General features: G+C 35.6%; 3 protein-coding genes across 4 annotated transcripts; all 3 read left to right on the forward strand.

The window, feature by feature from the left end:
• The first annotated feature begins 216 nt into the window (after positions 1-216).
• Positions 217-3,606, forward strand: LOC133870926 (uncharacterized). The gene is made up of 6 exons (XM_062308208.1): positions 217-419; positions 516-572; positions 1,400-1,553; positions 2,310-2,407; positions 2,518-2,583; positions 3,353-3,606. Exons 1-6 carry the CDS (start codon positions 291-293, stop codon positions 3,389-3,391), a joined length of 543 nt encoding a protein of 180 aa, XP_062164192.1. The 5' UTR covers positions 217-290; the 3' UTR covers positions 3,392-3,606.
• A 1,988-nt stretch (positions 3,607-5,594) lies between these two features.
• On the forward strand, positions 5,595-6,189 carry LOC133871984 (probable steroid-binding protein 3). The gene has a single exon (XM_062309478.1). It carries the CDS (start codon positions 5,661-5,663, stop codon positions 5,961-5,963), a length of 303 nt encoding a protein of 100 aa, XP_062165462.1. The 5' UTR covers positions 5,595-5,660; the 3' UTR covers positions 5,964-6,189.
• Positions 6,190-14,061: 7,872 nt separating this feature from the next.
• On the forward strand, positions 14,062-18,067 carry LOC133870842 (ubiquitin C-terminal hydrolase 22). Of its 2 annotated transcripts, XM_062308084.1 has the most exons (4): positions 14,062-14,193; positions 14,515-15,305; positions 15,897-16,015; positions 16,778-18,067. In XM_062308084.1, exons 2-4 carry the CDS (start codon positions 14,536-14,538, stop codon positions 17,554-17,556), a joined length of 1,668 nt encoding a protein of 555 aa, XP_062164068.1. In that variant the 5' UTR covers positions 14,062-14,193; positions 14,515-14,535; the 3' UTR covers positions 17,557-18,067. The 2 variants fall into 2 exon arrangements, with proteins under 2 accessions (XP_062164068.1, XP_062164067.1); XM_062308083.1 differs by lacking the exon at positions 14,062-14,193 and having other exon boundaries at positions 14,208-15,305.
• The last annotated feature ends 3,946 nt before the right edge of the window (positions 18,068-22,013 follow it).

Genomic DNA, 22,013 nt, shown 5'->3' on the forward strand with positions numbered 1-22,013 from the left:
ATTATATTTTTTATTCTACGATTGTCAACAAACGTGGCACTTCAAATCAATCATTAAATTTTTTATTTAATAAAAATTAATTTAAGGACTAATTGAATTGTCGCGTTAATATATTATTGGATAGAATTATAGTTATAGTATTTACAATTTTTATTTTTTATTTTTATTTAAAAAAAAAAAAAAAAAAAGGCGACCTACGGTCCAAGAGCATTGGACAAGAAATCGCGGAAAGAGCGAGCGAGAGATCGATTCATACATCAAAATCGAAACCACAAAACTCAGAGAAAAGAATGGAAAAGGGAAAGGGAGTGATGGGAGGGGGTAGAAGATGGGCCGTTGATTTCACTGACAGTTCCACCTCTCCTTCTTCCCGGGACATCCCTGATCCCCCTGGCTTCTCTCGCGCCTCCCTCGATCAGGTTCTCTCTCTCTCTCTGATTCAGATTTTGGGTATTATTATTCTTTTTTGTTTAAATTCAATTGTGAATTGGGTTTTCTGGTTAATGTTTATGTAGGAGGATTCAGCGGTGAGTCGCCAGAAGAAGGATGCAGAATCGAACTGGAAATCTCAGGTACATGTAAAAAAAAAAAATCCGATTTTTTTTCTTTTTTCTTTTCTTTTGATATTGGATTACGATTAGGGTTTTCTTCTCAATTAGGCCTAGTGTTGGATTTCAATTGTAAAGCGCTGTTGGCACTTCCAGTTTGTGTTTTCCACTCTGTTTGTTCTGGCGTAAAACATATTCCGGTGTTTGGTGCAACCAGAAATGGAAGCACTGGGTCAAGTAAGTAGATGTGGGATTCAGATTAGGGCTAGTGAAGTGATAGATGTTGGAGGTAACCATCATTCAGCTTAATATAGGGACAGCTAAATGAGCAATATTTTCTTGGCTTCTGGATTGAGGGGTTATGAGGTTTACATGAAATGTTATGGATGTGATCACTCTATGGAAAAGCAACAAGTTGGATATGGAATTTCGTTAGATGATTTGTTTTCTTTCTTTTGTTAATTTGCAAGCTTTCACTGTGTTAGTAATTCTGGTTATTCTGTCTGAGTATTAGGGGTGGATCGTGTGTTTTTGTTATGTTACTTTCTGGCATTATAATTTGTCTCTGTTTGGTTTAGCAGTTTTCAAAACGTGCGGTTTGGCATGTGTTTTTAAAAACATGAATTTTTTCATGTTTTCAAACTGCCGTTTGTTTCAAACACAAAACCAAATGGGACACTTTCCGCGATTTTGTTTAAAAATGCATGTTTCTGCAAAATTGCGGACTCCTAGTTAATAACTGGTATATTAGCTGGTATTCCTCGTATCTTCATTTGCTAACCTTGTTAAACATAACTGTTATTGACTTCATTGCTAGTTCCAGTGTACTGAATCTCTTTCTGCTTGAACAGAAAGCTTGGGAAGTGGCACAGGCCCCTTTCAAGAACTTGCTAATGATGGGCTTTATGATGTGGATGGCTGGAAGTACAGTGCATTTGTTTAGCATTGGTATCACATTTTCTGCGCTTTGGCAGCCAATTAGCGCCTTACAAGGGGTTGGGAAGGGTAAGATCACTGTTAATTTTTGCATCTCCAACTGTTGTTTTATTTTGACTTCTCCATGTTGCGCAAACCATTGTTCTATATGGTCGGAATCGATGGAAAAAGAAGAATAAAGAAGAAAATCAAAGATATCTTGCACTTAAACTTGAACTCCACTAATTTTACATATTTATTGATATCTATTATTGTGTTATGCTTGGTTTGTGATAACCATTCAAGGATTATGGTTATTTAAGGTTGTTTTCCCACTAACCTAATGCTATATTTGTTATAAGCCCTCTTATGATTGTGTCCTCCTTATATTGGTTTTTATCAGGTTGATTAAAAGCTAACAAAGCTATCTATTACTTGTAAGTATGAATAACAATAAGTACACTGATAAAGCTTGGAAAGAAGCCATATGATTTGAATGGTGGTTGTGATTTTCAAGCTTAAAAAAATGTTTGTCCTTCTTTGTACTGGTTATAAATGTTGCACTTTATTGACAGACAAGTTACGCATCGTGTGTGTCCTGAATCTCTTGATTTTTATACTTGACCAAAGATCCCCCCTCCCCTCCCCCCCCCCCCCCCCCACAGTTCCCATTCTAATGACATATGTAAACATAACTGTAATAATGAGGACCGAGAGTGCTAGTTTTGATACTGGTCTGCAGCGTTGCACTGCATACCAATTGTTCTTTTTCTGTCCTTTATTTATTTATTTTTTATTTCTATTGGTTGGAGGTTTCATTCAAGCACTTTTAATTTGATTCTGCAGTTTTTGAGCCTTACAAAGACAGTAAAGTAGATCTTCTTGGGCCTAAGTTACTCTTCATTGCCCTTAATTTGGGGGGTTTAGCACTGGGTGTTTGGAAGGTGAGATGTATTAAATTTGTCATAATCTGTCATTAAACATGGTTTCTTGTTTCTCCATATTCAGATTTATTTATTTTTATTATTGATATTATCTTTTGTTATTTGGGCAGCTTAATACTCTGGGTCTTCTTCCTACTCATGCATCCGACTGGGTTTCTTCCTTACCCCCTGCACAGGTTAAATTCTTTCTCGTATGATAATTGAATTAGCAGATTGTTTTTGTTTACCTTAGCTCTTCTGTAAATGATTGCATGACAACTGGAATTATTTCTCTAGCTGCAGAATGCATCTAGTAGTCAAGTATTTGGCCAGATTTCTAGTAGTGCTATATTTTTAGGTTTCTTCTGTTGGGGCTTGAGCTTGTTGTTCCTTCTCCTTTTTTATATCATAACTAAAAATTAAATGGTTCCTATGTTCTTATTTTGACAATTTTTTATATTTATATTAGGGACATGTAAAGTGTCTTGTAGACTGTTGACATAATATCTGTTTATTCTTCAATGGCGTGAACATGATATGGATGATGCTTAGTCTATTGCTCATCCCAACTGGTTATTTGGCAGTTGTCACTGACCTGCTTCTTCTAATCAATATCATTGGTCTTCTTCTAGCATGTTTAAGCTTCTAATCTGATTATTCATTCTGGTTCTTAAATTTTTAAATCCTTTCATATGTATTGCTATCCTTTTTCCTAATTTCAATGAATTGGCAAGACACGTTTGGATGGTATGCTCAGCTGTGTGGCACCTGTACATATACTTGGCCTAACATGTACCCAATCCTTTTTCCTGTTCTAAACAAGTAAACCTTCCTATCTCATGAGGATATGTAGATTCAGTTGGTTATATGGATAATAATACTGTTCTTTTATTGATTAGAATGCTTTATATTGCTTACCATATACCTCTATGGAGTTCTTCTGACATTTTCTTGTCTGATTTTCAGGAGGTTGAGTATTCTGGTGGGGGTGTTCCTCTACGTTGATGTGCATGTTTGGTTTAATTAGGCCGTCAATCTCTAAATAGAATGAAGGAGAGTTACTGGAGGCTGAGACTTTGGTATTATTGTTTATTGGCTGATTGCTTTTCACGCATGGCCATCATGGACAATGTGTCACATTGAATGTTCAAATTTTATCAAACATTGTAGCTGAATTTTGTGGCACCTACTGTCACTTGATGCATGGAATATTGACTCAACACTTACTAGCCAGCAGATACCATGGTATCATAATGGTAGCTTTTTTTTCTTTCGTTCTTTTTTTAAAAAAATAAAAATAAAAAAAATTATCTAAGATTATTTTCCTCTCTTCTAATAGATATCTAGATTCTAGGTGTCTGGATCCCCAACAAGCAATCCGGACAGTAAATTTGAGAGAACCCTTATAGGGCTCACCTGTTCGAACAAGGAGTAGGCTGTTAGAGACCTATTCGGATGGGTAGGCTTCAAAGGGACTCTTTTACATTTACTGTCCGAATTGTTTTGTTGTTTGAATTGCTAGTAATTCAGGCAGTAAATCTCTATATAGTATCTAGAGGGTATTTTTGTACTAACAATATTCTAGATGGGCTTATTATTTGCCTCCTTTTGGGCAAGTGGTATGCTTAGAATTCTCTTATTACCCGTCTATTTTAGATAATAACGCAAAAGTTCATCTCTCTTGAATAATAATCTTGATAAAAGAAATTGTACTGTTGCAAAACCTTATATAAATACATATAGGAAAAAAAAAAGTATTTTAAATGACATAAGTAGATTGATTTTCTTTGCTTTTTTTTTTTTTTTTCTTCATTTTTGTTTAATCTTTTGGTTGGTTTCTCTTATGTAAATGGCAATAATTGGCATCCAGGATCCAACTTAAAAATAGAATAGTTATGAGTTGTACTCGACTATTTTTCTTTCTTGGAGTCAACGAGAAATTGACAATGATCTCATTTATTAAAACATCTTTGAAAAAGAACACCCACAAAAGAAGAGGAATTTTGACACTGCCACCCTTTACCATAAAACCACCTTCCTCTACCAGTGCATCGTTTGCTTCTTCTTTGTCCCATGTCTCTCTCTATCCTCCCGTCTTGCCATCATAGTTGTTCGACCTTGAAGCAAGCATGAGTGTCTGATAAAAGATAAAGGCAAGAAGACTTGGGTGCATTAGGTAATAGAAATGGCTTCTGCACAATTTGTGTACATGTTGTAGACACGATGACACGAGGGGTGAGACATATGGATTGGGTCTCACCACATGAGTCTCACCCTATATGTCTACAGTTGTGCACAACTATTATGTAAGGATCACTGCTCATTTAGTAAAGATTGTTGAGTTGAATTTTTTTTTTGAGTAGTAATAAGAAGTGATTGATGTGATATAAATTTGAAATAATTTGTATGAAAAAGTGAAAAAAAAAAAAAAAAAAAGTTTTATATTGTAGCGGATTTTATTATTTAAATAGTAATAAAAAATTATTGATGTGATATAAAAAGTTAAAATGTTTTAATTTTTTTTTTTTTTTTTGAAAAAGTGAAAATAAAGGAGAAAAATGATATGTTGCTTACCAAACACCCCATTGTCTTCGTCCTAGCTTTAGGTTCACCACTATGGTCATAGTTGTGGGTTCACTCCCATGACAACACACAGATCTCTTCTTCTCGATTCCATTTCCTACAATTTAGAGGTAGAGGTGAGCTGAAATGACCTCCGTTAAAAAGGAATCGAGGGTCATTCTGACTTTTTAGATGGTGAATGTATTTTGGGAATATTTACACAAATTGTTTTTAGTTTGAAAAAGCGTTATGATATAATATAAAAGTAAAAACTATTTTGTGTTTTGAAAAATATTTTGTAATTTTTAGATATTCACTAATATATTTTATATTGAGATGCCAACTCTTTTTCTCTTTCATTTTTTTTTTCTTTTTACCAAAAAAAAAATTATCAAACAACTTTATTCCCAAATAAACTGAAAACTCATTTGATGTTTATATCATAGCAAAACACTTTTTCAACCTTTAAAAAAAATAAAAAATAAAAAATAAAAAAATGGGTGAACAAACATGCATGAACTCATTTCCGCCTCTCATCGGATCCGAATCCGATGCTACCCCGGCCCTACAAAAAGGGTGAAATTAGAAGTGGGGTTAAATAAATAATAATTAAATCAGACAATTAATCCTAAATAAATATATCAGACAATTCTCCACCCCACTTAATCTCCGACATCTCACTCTGAGTCTCCCTCGAAACGAACGCAGAGCAATGGAGGTGACACCCCAGCAGCTGAGCCAATACAACGGCACGGACCCATCAAAGCCCATATACGTGGCCGTGAAGGGCCGCATCTTCGACGTCACGAACGGCAAGTCGTTCTACGGCCCCGGCGGTCCCTACGCGTTGTTCGCTGGCAAGGACGCCAGCAGAGCTCTCGCCAAGATGAGCAAGAACGACGAGGACGTGTCCCCCACTCTCGACGGCCTCTCGGAGAAGGAGATCGAGGTCCTCAACGACTGGGAGAAGAAGTTCGAAGCTAAGTACCCTGTTGTTGGTCGCGTCGCTTCTTAATCTCTATATCTTTCTATGCTAATTATATCAGTGTCTATCTATCTATGTATTTGATGTGTTGTTCTGCTATTCTGGGACGACTGTGCTTCTGGGTGTTTTTTATTGTTGGAATTTGGCGACTTTGCTGGTACTTTGATGATTTCAGTCTTATGGGTGTTGTGCTAGAGGGTTTGTATGTGATTGGCTTGGGAAAAATAATAAATTTGGGTTGTGTGAAATTTGGGTATCTTGGCATCTGTCTTTGTGTGTGTGTGAATAAAATATGAGTTGGTTCAATTTGGGCTTCGGTCTTCTATTCCCTGCATGCATACTTACATTCTCTGAGATAATTGGTCCAACTATAGTTAGGCTTGGCAATTCGGGTTGTCATGTCAACCCATTTGGTTAGCGTTTCAACCCATCGGGTTAGCGTGTTAACCCATTTAGCTAATTTGGTAAAAAAATATGTAATTATCGCGTCATAATTGTGTTATAAACGGGTTGATGAGTCATAAACGTGTCATAAACAGGTTGGTGGGTCATAAACGTGTCATTAACGGGTCATAAACGTGTCATTAACGGGTTATAAACGTGTCATAAACGGGTTGACGGGTTATAGCATAAACCCAAATCCTATATATTCGTGTCATGTTCGTGTTGGATTCGCGGGTCGTGTCGAAATTGCCAAGCCTAACTATAGTTAATGGGGATCCTGTCTTTCTTGCTATGTGTGGTTTTCATGAAATTTGGCATCTGTTTGTAACTTGGTAAACTTGTGTCGCTGCACTTTGGTGATTTGGGTTGTGTATGATGATCTAAGAAGAGAGAGCATGTGAAGTAGGGGTGGGCAAATTATCCGCCTACCACTTACCGAACCGCCTACCAACTAATTTTCGGTTCAATAGTCGGTATAAAATGTTATTCCGAAAGCCGGTTCGGTAACTGAACCGAACCGCCTTTTAAACGGTAACTGAACTGAACCGAACCGCCTTTTATTCCGAACCGATTAACCGAACCGACATAAAACGAAACGACGTCATTTTAGTAAGAACAAAACGTTTGATCCTATTTTTTTCCTTTAAAAAAATCAAAACGACGTCGTTTCATTATCCATGTTAATCGAATATTAACCGATTTAACCGACTTAACCAGCCGCCTATTAACCGCTTTACCGACTTAACCGACCGCTTATTAACCGCTTAACCGACTTAACCGAAATAAATTCACCGACTGCATTCCAACAAAAGTCGATTAACCGACCGAATTAACCGACTTAACCGCCTACCGAACCGATGCCCACCCATTGTGAAGTAGTATGTAACAGTCTTACAAGTCTGCATGTAATATATTCGCTAGCTAAGATTTCTCTGATGAAGCATGGTTGACATATTTATTAAGATGTTAAATTGCTTCGACCGAATTAATATGTGCAATCATTCTATAATTGCTTCTCTGCTTTATTTATCTCACTATATGTGACTCTTCTCCGATGGCATTTTCTCTAAATTCTTCTTCATGTTGGGGGATGAACTGTCAAAATGAAAATGACTAGTTGTTTGGTAGCTCTTGGCTGCCAAATTCTGATAGTTTGCAGTTTTGACTCCTGAATTTATGGAGTATACAACCTATAAATCCTTTTCTTTCTTTCTTTCTTTTTGTTTTTTCCCTTTGAGTATATATACTGCATTAGTTTCAGGCATGCAACCCATCTCAATCATGTGACAATCAGATGCATCAATAGTAGGATTGTTGTAAGATTACACCAGAAAAGCAATTATAAGAATAAACAGAAAAATTCTATCAAATGCTTTATGCTAGGATTTGGGGTGCCATTTGCTTAAATGCAGTGCAGTTGCAAAGGGGAAAAGGGAACTAAAGGAGGTTCATGTAAGTTTTGGTTTATGGATGCTGTAGTTTATGAATTATGGAAGTAAAATGGCAGCAATCCATGTTTCATGAGCTTGCATTCGAGTAGCAGTGGACAGTAGATGGAGCTGTAGTCACTGAGAAAAATAAAATTGCTCAGATATCTATAGATGTGTTATAGTTTAAGATTCCATCTGGTTAGTCAAGTTTGATAACAGGTTTAAGCATTTATCCTGGGAGGAGGGATATCATCTTTGTGGAATGGTTGATTATTTGAAGGCTTTGCATACTCCACAGTCACATCCAAAGGGGTGTAGCAGAAAGGTCTTGTAACATTTATATGGTATGGTAGAGATCTGATACTTTTAGCATCTTAGATTGATGTTCAAGGAGTTGTATTATTTGTCTTCTTTTTGGTATTTGTATGTACTTCTTTAAAATATGTTTGCCTTTAATGAACTACGTAGTTTTATACTAAAATTATTGGATTTTTGATAGCTTGTTGTGATTTATTGGTGCTTTTTAAAAAAGTGGAAGCACTTGCTCTGAGTCTGTTCATTGTCTAACTTATACCCTCAACTTTTAATTTGGGTATTCTCCTTAAATTTTTATTTGGGTATTCTTCTTTTCTTTTTCTATTGTTATGATTAACCCAAATACTTGAATCAAGAGCTTTACTTATGTATCATATAGATTGGTTGGTCGATTTTCCTCTTTTTGTTTGAATACATTTTAAGATAATGTAGTTTGTGGGAGGATTTGGACAAAATATAGAAGAACTAGACCGGCTTAATAATAGACTCAGGAAATTAGCTTACTTAATACAAGGAAAATGATTTTTCTCTAGTAGAAATTCAAATTAATACAAGCTAAGATTGATAAATAATATAGTGGTTGCTTTTTGTGGAGGAAGATTGGTTTTAGGCTTGTGATTTTCAATGGAATATATTTGAATCTTATGGAAGGGCTATAGAGAGTTTTTTCTCCAAGTGTGTCAAGTTCAAATTTGGTTTGGTGGATGTAAATTAGTGTTGGCACCCCAGTTTTATATTGGGAAGATGAGTAGTCCACAGCGTGGGTGGTTTATAAAGACACTTATGAGTACTAAGTTCCACATTGATTCCTTATTAGGTGAGACTGGGTTTTATAAGAGATTTTAAGGAAGTTCGAAATTGACTAGTTCTTTTGAAGTGATAGCGCAGATGTGACTAGTATTTTCTTTGGGTCATTACAGTTGGACAAGACATGGGTAGAAAGGTAACAGGCATGGAATCGGTGCTTCTTTTGAAAGGATTTGAGCCTCTTTGATTGTCTGTACGTGGCAGCATTTTCATGTTTGAGCTCTGCTAGATGAGCTTTTCATTTACATTTCCAAGATGTTAAAATCTGAATCACTAATCAGGTGTTGATTGTTCACATTTAGTTGGTATTTATCAGAATTTTATTTCTGCTGCTATCAAATTTTTGGATGTCAATTTAAGATACTAGCTAACAGAAAAGTCACCAAGATCATTAATGGTTAATTGAATTCAGATTACTATTCAAGAACATTTCCATTAAATTAATGAAGATTTGGCTTATTTCAGGATCTCTTGCAATGGCTAACCAAATAGCTTCTCCAATTCAGTTTTTCATCAAAAAATCTGTTTCTTTTACAATTTGATTAGCCAGAGAGTGGTTGTCTTTGCTTTTGGTCAGTATACTTTTCTCATTAGAATTAATGATGTTTATAATATTGAATAATAGGTTGCATGCTACAGGTGACACTTAAAAGATTATTGATATTTCTGCATGTGTACATTGTCTTGAACAAAGTTTCCCTTTAGACTGAGTTAGACGAAATATCGTCAATTCAATCTATTAAATTGATATATGTTCATAATGCATGTAATGATTATCATATCACATGTATTTTTAATTGAGAATGTGATTCTCACAAATATTTTCATTAGGTCGCTGATTTATAACTCACTTTTTCTTTTCTTTTTCTTCTTTTTTTTTTTTATTTTTTTTTATTTTTTTTTATTTTTTTATTTTTGGGTCAAGGGAGTAACTCAAACAAGGAAAAAAATACAATATAATTGTCCCATTTAAGAAAGTTAGGTTGAAGACCCATAGATGTAGAGAAGATGAAGGCAAGCATGATAGGTCTTCAATCTCACTACTAGAAGGAAAGTGAAGACACCGTGAAGGCAAAATTATGTGTTTTTAATGATATCTTGATTACTTATTAAAAAAAAAATTAACGTTAGAGAGAGGTACGACAAACAAAGACGAAGTTCCCTAATATTTTTGGAGTCAAGCAATTATCCTCAAATTTGCAATAAATTTCTATAACAGAGACTGGACAATGTTTTGAATCATAAAATTAAGCTCTATTTTTTTTTTTCGAACTTCCCATGTGGGAGAACATGAATTTTAAAATTAAAACATAAAAACGAGAAATCCAAATCCATTAATTAGAAAAAAAAAAAAAAAAAATCTGATTACAATAAGTTTAAAGCTTTGGATTTTAGTGCCTTGGTGACTTGTGAGTGATTTACAAACAATAAGATTTCTTAATTTAAAAGAGAGAATAGAGTTTAATTTCACAAAAATGCAATTAATATAATAATGATGATGATTTTTTTTATTAAAAGTCTTTATTAACTAAAGTATTAATTCACATTACACTTACCACTTCAATTACTAATGGCAATCTACATTACACTTATCACGTTTATAAACTAACGTAATAATTCACGTAATACTTATCATGTTAGTCATTAAAATGTAAACCATCACGAAGCAATTCACACGACAGACAGTTATCTCATTGGCCATCTTTGTTTTTCTTTTTCCTTTTTTTATGAGGGGTAGATAGGCGATTTGGTTAAAGGTCCTTGCTCAAATGATATCTATTGCTACACTTGGGTGCCCTTTGGGAAGTATCATCCATATATATATATATAATAAATTGAATTAAAAAAAAATTCCTCTACCGTGCCAAAAAAAAAAAAAAAAAAAAAAAAAAGAAAAAAGAAAAAAGAAAAAGAAAAGAAAAAGGGGGTGGTACAAAAGAATAAACGAGAAGAAATGGGTTAGGCAACCCCCTTCCTATCGCCACGTCCCTATTATCACAAGTCACAACGGCTTTGACAACTACTGTATGACCTCAATCATTGTACTAAGTTTCTATAAGTATCCACTCAATTATTAGCTGCACAGAATACTAGATTTGGGATCATATATACTTGGGTCTATATGAGAAGATTGTGGTTGTTAAAACTTTGGGAGAACTTTACTTAACTGTATTGAACTTTTATTATTTTTAAAATAAAGTATTTGAACTTTAAAATGTTTTAATTTAGGGTATTCATTTTTCAGAAAGTCTCAATTAGGGTTTTTCCGTTAGGATTTTCTGTTAAATCCTATCAAAATTTTTAAAATATCCCTGATTTTTTTTAGAAAAAAAAAAAAAAAATTGATAGGATTTAGGTGTTGGATAGAATTTAATGGAATTTGCAAAAATACCCATGCTTGAATCTTTGAAAAAATTTATAAATTTTTTTAAAAAAAATATTTTAAGAATTTTGATAGGATTTAACGGAAAATCATAACGGAGGATCCCTAATTGAGATTTTCTGAAACTGGATACCTTAAATTGAAATGTTTTGAAGTTCAGGTACCTTCTTTTAAAAAATGTGAAAGTTCGGTACCCTTGAGTGAAGTTCTCCCTACAACTTTTAAATAATTTAAATACAAAATATTTTTAAAAATATAAAAATAGTTTTCATCTTTATATTATATTAGAACACTATTTTTATTAAAAACAAAGAGCATCATAAATACATTAACATACAGTTGTTTTAACTGAAAAAAAAAAAAAAAAAAAAAAAAACAAAGGGAAGAAGACAGTCCTTGTGTACTGGTTCTTGGAATATCATCTTCCCATAAAATGGGAGCTTGTGTTTGGGGTTTTGGCATTGTCAAAGAGTCATGGGTGGACCTACGTTTTGCTTGGGGGAATGGAAGCCTTCAAAAAAAAAATTAACTTCTATAAAACCTAATTTCTAGCCCTCCAAAACAACACCATGCTTTGTTTTGAGGACCTAGGTTATGCCCAGTAAAGTAGACCTACAAAAGGACTAAAATTAGAGTGGCACGTCGAGAGTAATGGCAGAACCACCTTAAGTTAGCAAAAGAGAGATGGAGAAAGTATGAAGGCAAAATGCAAACAAAGGCAGTAATTGGATGGGGGCATTATTCCTTTTAGGGTCATGACCTGTAAGTGTGGGGAACTGGACCTTAGTTCTAACCTACTGCAGGTTAGGTTTAGGGGCTTTCTTTGGGCCGGCGAGCTCTCATTTGGGGCCATTGGGCACTCTAATATCTATATATTTTAAGGAATTTATTATTTTCATATGAAATGGTCCCTAAAGTTAACTTTTTGGCCCACAAACAACTCCTTTTGAGTTTAACCTTTCCATCTAAAATATTAAAGTTCCGTCCTAACCAAACTAGCACCTCTTGTCTCTATCTCTCCACTTAAACTTGGTATACTTTTCTAGGCTTTGCTTGCAAGCAACTACATTATACATGTCTAGCGTGCCTTCACAAGTTAACATGCACTTGTTAAAGGTGTTATAAAAGCATTTATCATGGTTATCAGAATGGCACATGCCCACTTGTTTATTCATTGAGTGTCCTTTGCTTATAGCATCAGCAAAATCCTTTCAATTTGTGCAACATATCGGCTCCGTTTGTTAATGCGTTTTTTTCTATTTAAAAAATGTTATTTTAATGTGGTATATATTTTGGGTAGAATTCATTATTAGAAACCGGCTTGTAGGAAAAGAGTGTCCAAGAGCTTACATACACATAGTTAATATTTCACTCAAGCTAAGTAGGACACTAAGGATCGTAACATGCCACCACGCTCCGCAACCGACGCTCCTGGCGACCCACTTCTTCATTAACTCGAAATCGTGATGTAATCGATGTTTGGCTCTGAAACCAAAGTATACGAACTTTGGGTATAACTCACCCTTGAAAACCGACTTGCAAGGAAAAGATGTCTAAAAGCTTATATACATATGGTTAAGATTGTACTTAAACCATGTGAAACACTTAGGATCCTATCTTTATTTTCTCATATAATTTTTTTTATAGGTATTTATCATTTTAAAAAAAATCAATGCCGAAAGAAGAAAGACAACTAGGAAATGGGTCGATCCTATGCAAGGTCTACTAAAAAGTAGTAACCAACGGCAAAAGGCACTGGAAAAGGCATAAACCCTTCACACACAAGGCTCCACCAGCAAACACTAATTAGGAACCGAGAGATAATAACCTACAAATCTCGTATACTTTCTTTCTCTTTGTTTTTTTTTTTTTAAAAAAAAATGACTTGTTAGAGGGGAAAAGAAATTAAATTTGAGTGGTTAATTCATAAAAATATATATTTTAGAGAGTTTTTAAAATTTCGGGGTGTTGAAGCCCCTACACGGCAACGCGGTTCCACCCTTATCTATGGGTGATGGTGATGGTCTATTGCTACAACCTTACCATTTGAGTGTTGTTAGGAGTATTATAATTTTTAAAGTAAGCTTTTTAATAATTTGATATGTCGGTCCATATAGTACTTATACGTTAGCTACTAAAATATCGATTGTCACGTGATAATTCACATATATTCAACATCAATCACTAAAATATAAATTATCATATGATAATATATGTAGCATTTGTTTTCATAAAATATAAACTATCACTATTTTTTTTAAAAAAAAATAAATAAATAAAATTATAGTAAAAATTGTAATACACCAATTATTTTCTTATATGCTACGTGTGGGCTTTCATATCCTGGAACCCTATGTTGACCATCTGCATTCTTTTTAGAGAAATGATCCATACACTCATTTCTCACAACATCTCCACAACAAGCTGACGTGGCTGATAATATTTTATTATTTTTTTGTTTTGTTTTCATTTTTTTTGTAAAAAAATAATAAAATATTACCAGTCACGTCAGCTTGTTGTGGGGCTGTTGTGAGAAATGAGTGTAGGGATCATTTCTCTTCTTTTTAAGATTGCAACTTTGACCACCCAATTAAATCCAGCCATCTGGGCAAATGGCACCGACACTAAGTTATAATGATCTCCCAACGCCGCCTACCCTACCTCATGACTTTCCTGATCAAAATACTGACGGTTCAGATTTCTCCCTGTGAAAAACTAATTGTGCTTCGCTGCTTTGCTCCACATAGAACGCACTAGTTGTTGTTTTTTTTTTTGGCCTTTTTCTTGGGCTGGAAATACAGGGTTGGAATTTGGAAGCCATGACGAATGAGTCGGCTTCCACTAATCAGAACTCAAAAGAACCTTCTTCTTCCCTTCTTCAGTAAGTCATTCCCAAACAGAGCTTAAGGATTTAGCTTTTTCCTTCTCTCTCTCTCTCTCTCTCTCTCTCTCTATCCATCTCTCTCATCAAATCAGGAAACACTAACCAAAACAACTCAAAAGTCCGAACCCATTTCTCTTTATTGCCCAAGACCTTCAAATCCAATCTCAAATCCTGTTGTAATATATATTTTTTTTTTCTAATTCAATAATTCTATTGAAAAATAGCATCTTTCTTTTCAATAAAGTGATTATTGTTATTGTTACTAATATTGGCTTTTTTTTCTTAACAAAACTTTTTGTGATTTGCAACAAATCAAAGCCTCTTTCAATCTCCATCAGCATGTCCACAGGAAACCCTTCATACACCAACCCAAAACCCTGCAAGCATCTTGCAGATTACAAGCTCAGACATGGCTTGAGTGGCTATAGATCCCTCCAAAAGCTCCTCAAGACCACCCCAAATGGGAGGACAAGTGTTGAGAAACTCGACACAAAGATACCCAGATGCAATTCTTGTAATGGGTTTCAAGGGAGACTCTATTTTTGTCTGATTTGCTCCTCAGTCTCATGTTCGGACCATACCCTTTTGCATAGCCAGTCTGAGAATGGCCATGATGTAGCTGTGGACATTGAAAGGGCTGAGCTTTATTGCTGTGTGTGCTGTGATCAGGTCTATGACCCTGATTTTGATAAGGCCGTAATGTCCAAGCACTTCATGGGCAGCCCAAGAAATAAGAATGGTGATGAGAGTATTGGAGAGAGATTGGTTAAGAGGAGGAGGTTGGGTTCTAGTGTAGTAGAAGAATTGGTGGATTTGAGGAAATCCAAACAGTTGGTTTCCATGAGGGATCGGAGGGCGAAATCTTGTTATCCATTTGGTTTGAGGGGATTGACAAATCTGGGGAGTACTTGTTTCATGAACTCTGTGTTGCAAGCGTTGCTACATGCACCACCTTTCAGGAATTACTTCTTGAGTGAAGGGCATAATCGTGAGGCTTGCCGGAAAAGATCGGTGAATCGGCTATGCTTGCCTTGTGACATTGATGATATTTTCTCGGCTGTATTTTCGGGTGATCGGGCACCATATAGCCCTGCCCAGTTTCTTTACAGGTCTGCCATTGCTCTGATGGGCCTCTTAGGTTCTAGCATTTCTTGATAGTTATAATTATCGATAGCATGATTCTGATTATTGATCTATATTGAATGTACATATGTCTATAGTACTCTATTGTAGGAAGATGTCTCTGCAAATTGTCACGTTTAATATCCTTTTTGACAAATGTAAGTATGTGACATTGCTTTATTGGTTGGTTAAGTTTGAGCCTTTTCGTGTGGATCAGGCAATTGGAATGAATTTGATGACTTCATGAACCATACTTTGTGGAAACTGTGTCATCTAATTCGAAGTTATATAACTAGGATGCTTCAGATACATGTTGAACAAAGTCATCCATCTTGTTATGCACATACTGTTGCATCACATGTTAAATGTTTGGAGTTGGATTCTACACATGAATTTAGTTGAATGCTGCTTGGAATCACTTATGATGTTGTCATTAGTTCTGTTTGATGGGATCCTGGTTCTGGATCTTTCATTAGTTCTTATAGCTTCTTTCTTCTTTCTTTCTTTCTTTTTTCACTAACAAAATTCTATGGGAATAAATTTGCTCTGAAATGATGAAAATTTGTTTACATTTCTAGTTGGTGGCAGCATTCATCAAATCTGGCAAGTTATCAGCAGCAGGATGCTCATGAGTTCTTCATTTCAGTCTTGGATGGGATCCATGAGAAAGAGAGCAAATCAAGTAACCGAAATAGAGGTAATTAAAAGCTCATATCCGGTATGTTTAATTAATTCAGAAGGAAAAGAGAGAGATCCGGTGCTTTTCTGCTTCTTAGTCATGTAATGTGTGTAGGGTCACTGTAGTTAAAAATGATGCGTGGTTCGCTATCTTATATGCTGAGACACCTTCATTTTTTTTTTGATAAGTTATGCTGAGACACCTTCATATGGTCATCTTCCCAACAACTTGCAGCTAGGGGACCATATTGTGGAATGACAATTACAAATTTGAGATTCTGTGATTAATTTTCTGTCGCTAATCAGGAAGAATATGGAATGATGAAACCATCTGCATTTATTTGTTGAAGTTGCGGAAATCTAAAAATCTCTGTACTATGTATATTTAGGAATAGCTAAATAAGAATGAAGTAAAATCGCCACATCATAGTTTGAGTGTCTTTACTTTTGTAGATTTTTTAAATTTATTTTCTGTTCGACCCTTTTAGGGGCTCTCTTGTATACTTTCCATGTATAAGGGTTGCGCCCCTTTGCGCTTTTTCAATATATTGCTATTAGTTATCAAAAAAAAAAGAAAGAATGAAGTAAATTCATGTTGGATATTTTTTAATTAGTTCGGTAGTTTGGGAAGTTATTGCAGTATCTTCTTGAGTATTAAGTATAGGTAATAAAGAAGTCATGCAGTGAAAAGTACGGTTATAATTCACCGAGAAAAATGGAGAGTTTTGTCGCATTTCTTAATAGTTATGTGTCTTATATAAGTAATTAATCTTTTCTGCAGATAATGGAGATTGCCTGTGTATTGCTCATAAGGTATTCTCTGGACTGTTGAGATCAGATGTTACCTGTATGACCTGTGGATTCACATCAACAACTTATGACCCTTGTGTGGACATCTCACTTGACCTGGACACAAACAATCTCTCTCCAAAAAATACAGCTAACAAGCCTATCAAGCCAAATGAGAACAGCAGTATGTCCACTCTTCTGGGTTGTTTGGATTTGTTCACGAGGCAGGAGAAGTTGGGATCAGACCAGAAACTTTACTGCAGGAACTGTCAAGAAAGGCGGGACTCGGTGAAGCAAATGTCCATCAGGAGGCTCCCATTGGTGTTGTGTTTGCATATAAAACGATTTGAGCATTCACCTGTCAGAAGAATGTCAAGAAAAATCGACCGCTATTTGCACTTTCCTTTCTCCTTGGATATGACACCATATTTGTCCTCCTCTATCGTCAGAAACAGATTTGGGAATAGAATATTTGCTTTTGAGGGTGAGGAATCAGATATCTCTACAGAATTTGAGATTTTTGCAGTGGTTACTCACGCGGGGACGCTTGAATCTGGTCATTATGTTACTTATCTGCGCTTAAGTAACCAATGGTACAAATGTGATGATGCTTGGATTACTGAGGTTGACGAGGGGATGGTGAGAGCTTCACAGTGTTATGTGATGTTCTACGTGCAGAAAACGCTTTACCACAAAGCCAACGAGGATTTGAGTTGCCTGCCAATTTCCCCACGGAGGGACACATTTCTTCCCATAGCTGGTTGCTGCTAAAGTGTGTTTCAACTGAGTATGGGCTAGCAGTTGGCTGAGCATGAAATGAGCTTTCTACATCATTAAAGGCCAGCTAAAGAGCAAAGAAGACCCAGTGAGAAGGTGGAAAAGAAACACTTCTTAGTTGATGGGAGTGTGCTTTCAGGGTTGAAATCTTTATATCATAGGTTGAGCCATGAAAGGCATCAACGAATTACAGAATAGGAAGATCAATAAATTGAACACAGATGCTGGTTTTCCAATTCCTGTAAATCTCTCAAATGATTTATTAATGCCTGCACGAGAGATTGGCTGTATATAGGGCGACTATGCTTAATTTTGGGGTGCCCTCCCAGCCCTTTACAAGATTTTGCTCAAGATTCTTTAACTGCAGATCAGACTTGTGCAAATAAATCTTTACAACTAATGTAGTAGTATTTAATTTCAATTCCACTCACTGTTGCTATTGAAATTTCTGATTGACTACATTAATGGCTTATTAGTTGTGTCTTAACAACTACAGACTTTTCCAGATTCTTTATACTAACCTCCATCTCCATGCCATGTTCTTTGTAAAATATGAGATTGCCAGAGAAGGTCTCATTGTCTATGCCACATGTTGTGTTGTTGTTATCTTATTGATGTAGAGGAGAGTAAAGATTGATGAAATTGTGACAGTAGAAGTTGGTTCCTCATAGACTTACTGTTAGTGTTAGAGATGTTGGTTCATATTTTGAACGAGGAAGTAACACTGGTCTCTAGTATAAAGGCCTAATGGGCTCCGTTCCATCGACGGGGGTCGTTGCGACTTAGGATTTAGCTTAGGTGTCGTTAAAAAACGGTAACCGTATATGTGTTGTAGTTTTTTCAACGATTATAGTTAAATTCGGACCGGTAAAAAGAATACAGGAGGATTTTAAGGCAAATCCAAATTTAGATGCAATATAGAAACCAAAGCAAAAGGGGAAGGAAAATGACATGAAAGAAACAATTGGATTATGTCTTTACGCAATCCACAGGGTGCACGCACGAGCCGCTTCACGCTGTTTACATTAGTTTAGTTATTGGAGTCACCACCTAATCGGACGCGAGTTCCAAGCACGTGTTCATCACGTCGCTTATTGATGGATGGATAATATTCTACTGACTCGGTCCAATGATTGTTAGCAAATCTAAAATATAACCATCTCACCCATTCTCATTTTATAATTTCATTTAAATATTCTTTATTTTTCAAAGTGCCTACATTCTAAAGTCATGTGCATGTCTTATCATAAGTCGACAATTTTTTTTATTTTTTATTTTTACGTTTGGTGAATACTATAACATCTCACCAATTGTTGGGCTAAGTAGATAGCCAGATGCAGCATTTGCACCCAAATTTACATCTTGGCCGGCCAAAATAACCTTTAGCTAGCCAAATGTGAATGCTAGCACAAACTTTTTTAGTTAATACTTTTGCTCGAATAAAATTATTCATACCCACTTCGACTAACATGACGTGAATTTAATGGCCACTAAAAAAAATTAAAAAAAAAAAAAAAAACATTCTACCTCCAATTAGCTCATGACACATCACCGACATGAAGTGAGTCTAATAAAATGAGTGTGAGGTATAGCATTACTCTTTGTGCTTATATTAGTTTACTTAATGGAGCCGGCTCCCAATGGACATGTTCCAGGGACGTGTTCACTAAATAGAGAATTGAAGAAGATTCTGGCTTCACACTCTTGGTGATAGCCTTTGCATTGTATTTATTGATACAAGTGTAGAGTTGGTACAAGTTTATGAAAGGGCTTAGGGACACAAACTGAGCTGGCCAAAGTTGTGGTTGGTGGCAGTGGAAGCTGCGAAGGAGCAGAATGGAGATTCCAAACAAAGGGAAAGAGGTGTTCCTCGAACACTATTGGGAGTTGGGTTGCTGGTTATAAGCCCAATCCAATTGATATTGAAAAGGCCAGCCAGGTAAAGCCCACCAGTGATCGGAGCCCACTAACTAGATTCGCCAACTCGAGGCCTGAGTACAGAACTGTCACTCATTTTTGTTATCAAAGCCCGTTGTTATCAATTGGGATCGGACTCATCCATTTACTACGACCACCACCAAAAGTCTCTACTAACACGATTCACGAGACTCTGTTAGAGGCTAATTAGATCCGCATTAAAAATAGAATCTTTGGAGTATCTCTCTAATTTGGTGATCTCAGAGTACAGTCAAAACGCATGTGTTAATCTACGGTACTCAGACATGACTAATGTCACTTCAATTCCGCAAATCAAGTAATAAGGACACCACAACTTGACAACACATATTGCTTGGCCTTGCCAGTACCCCCTCCTAGTCTAAGGATCTAGGGGATGTGTGGATTAGCTATCACGATTGCATTCAATGCTCGATTCGGTACGCAAGATCTATTTGGGCATCTTTGATTTCCAATCTTTTGACTCCTTATTTTTCAAACACCAAAAATATTTCAAGTCTAGTGACTATCCATCTTTAAGGTGATAATTGACCTAGGCATCGGAGTTATCTCCCGTCGGCACATTCCGACAAACTCTTTTGCCTCATCTCTTTCTCTTTTGCAAGGATCAATCCACGTGTGATCATTTCTGGAGCTAGCAAGATACACGATGTACTATTCCACATTTGACAAGAATGGGACTAAGGACTTGGGACTTGGAATTCACTAACCCAATCAGATTGAAGAGCCATAATTTTCCTGCCAAACAATGGTTCTACATGGGTCTTTAAAGGTAACAAAAACATTCACCACATTTGATTTATTTTGTATAGGAAAACCCATACAAATTAAAACGGGCTAAAATCTTCAACGAAAGAAACATAATACTTCTTGTTATTGAATGATTGAAGAGCGGAAGAACCACAAACATTAGTGAATAACAATTTATTGGGGTCATGCCTACCTGCAAAATTGAAGTCTTACTCGATCCGTATAAAAATAGCACTTTACACATATCCCAAGCTTACCGGACAAAAGTTTTCTTCAAATTGATTTTGCTTACATTTAAAAGAATAAAATGAGATTTAAAAAAGAAAGAAAAGAAAAAGATGGGCGATAATAAGAGAATATCGAAAAGGCTACGCTGAATCGCTGATAGAGCAGGACTCCCGAAAGTCACTCCTCGTACGATTTGTCCGTCACAATGGACGTGTCGACGACGTAACTCTATTATTTTAATGAAAACACAAATGTTGCCGGAACGTTTCTGAATTATTGGAAACAGACCAACAGTATTTGCACACGTAGCAATACTGCGTGGTCAGTTTGTACGTGGCGTCTTATTAATATGAAGGAAAAAACTATTCTGTGTGACCCACCGTGAAATCTATTCTTGCTGTTGTTTTTTCCGGACACCAATGTTGGACTTTTACACCCCTTTCAAACAGAGTGGCCCAGCAGGACTCAAGAGGTTGGATTGGATGTCCCCACTTGCATGGATGCATTGGGATTAAGCCACGTGTCAGTCATGGATGGATTAGGTAATCATCAGCATTTTTTTTTTAAAAAAAAAATATTTATTTATTTATTTTTTATTCGGATTAGGTAATCCCTTGAGGATAAAATCCTTTGTGCTAGAGTAACTTTCTGCTTTCTTTTGGTTGCCACCAACAATTCGAGATTTGTTTGTTTGTTTTAAGCATCGAAAAAACAAATGTAATTTCAGTATAGTAAAAATAGAGTTACTTTTACCACATATGAATTTGATTAGTAAATTTCATTGTTTTGAGGTAATGACTCTTATTTATTATGGTTAAATGCATTTTTAGTACTTATAGTAACGATCATTATCAAACCGTCATCTCGATTTTAAAAAGCATAACAAACTAATCGAAATACTCACTAGATGCGGGAAACAACTCAGTATATTCTATGACGTGTCCAGGGACGGAGGGAGGAGGGCCTGGCAGGGGCCATGGCCCCCGCCCCCCAAAATTTCCTAAAAAAAAAAAATTTAAAGATGGGAAAAAAAATCTAAAAAATAAAAAAAATATAAGGTAAAAATAAAAATTTAGCTTACTTGATTCCTACCAAATTTTTTTTTTCGGCTATTAGTCTCTGCCCATAAGAACTTCTAGCTCCGTCTTTGGACGTATCACTATATTACATGTGATACTTGTTATATTTATGCCGCATCAAATACTAAAAAATAATAAATAATTACTTAAATAATTTTTTTTGAAAAAGAATTCGAAACTTTCGTTTTGGCATACTAGTTTCGAGCCACCCCTTGTAGCTAGCCAGAGGGTTTAGGGGCGGTTGAAACTACTTCAAGGAGTAAAAAAATAAAATAAAATGTAGAGTTGGCTTATTGGGTGGCGGAAATACCTCTAGGACTTTAAGGTGGCTCAAGCTAATCCTTGGTAAAAATAGAAATTTTTTGTATTTTTTTATAAAGTCAAGTAAATTTTAAGAGGAGTAAAAAGTATGACCGATTAACTCACATGCCTTACCCG

This window comes from Alnus glutinosa, chromosome 6, assembly GCF_958979055.1.
Source record: "Alnus glutinosa chromosome 6, dhAlnGlut1.1, whole genome shotgun sequence".
In the NCBI taxonomy this organism is placed as follows: domain Eukaryota; kingdom Viridiplantae; phylum Streptophyta; class Magnoliopsida; order Fagales; family Betulaceae; genus Alnus; species Alnus glutinosa.

Coding starts and splice junctions, on each gene's coding strand:
- LOC133870926 (XM_062308208.1), top strand. CDS start 291: ATGGAAAAGGGAAAGGGAGTGATGGGAGGGGGTAGAAGATGGGCCGTT. Junction 573..1,399: donor AATCGAACTGGAAATCTCAG/GTACATGTAAAA, acceptor CTGCTTGAACAG/AAAGCTTGGGAAGTGGCACA. Junction 2,584..3,352: donor CTTCCTTACCCCCTGCACAG/GTTAAATTCTTT, acceptor TCTGATTTTCAG/GAGGTTGAGTATTCTGGTGG.
- LOC133871984 (XM_062309478.1), top strand. CDS start 5,661: ATGGAGGTGACACCCCAGCAGCTGAGCCAATACAACGGCACGGACCCA.
- LOC133870842 (XM_062308084.1), top strand. CDS start 14,536: ATGTCCACAGGAAACCCTTCATACACCAACCCAAAACCCTGCAAGCAT. Junction 15,306..15,896: donor CCTGCCCAGTTTCTTTACAG/GTCTGCCATTGC, acceptor TTACATTTCTAG/TTGGTGGCAGCATTCATCAA. Junction 16,016..16,777: donor ATCAAGTAACCGAAATAGAG/GTAATTAAAAGC, acceptor TCTTTTCTGCAG/ATAATGGAGATTGCCTGTGT.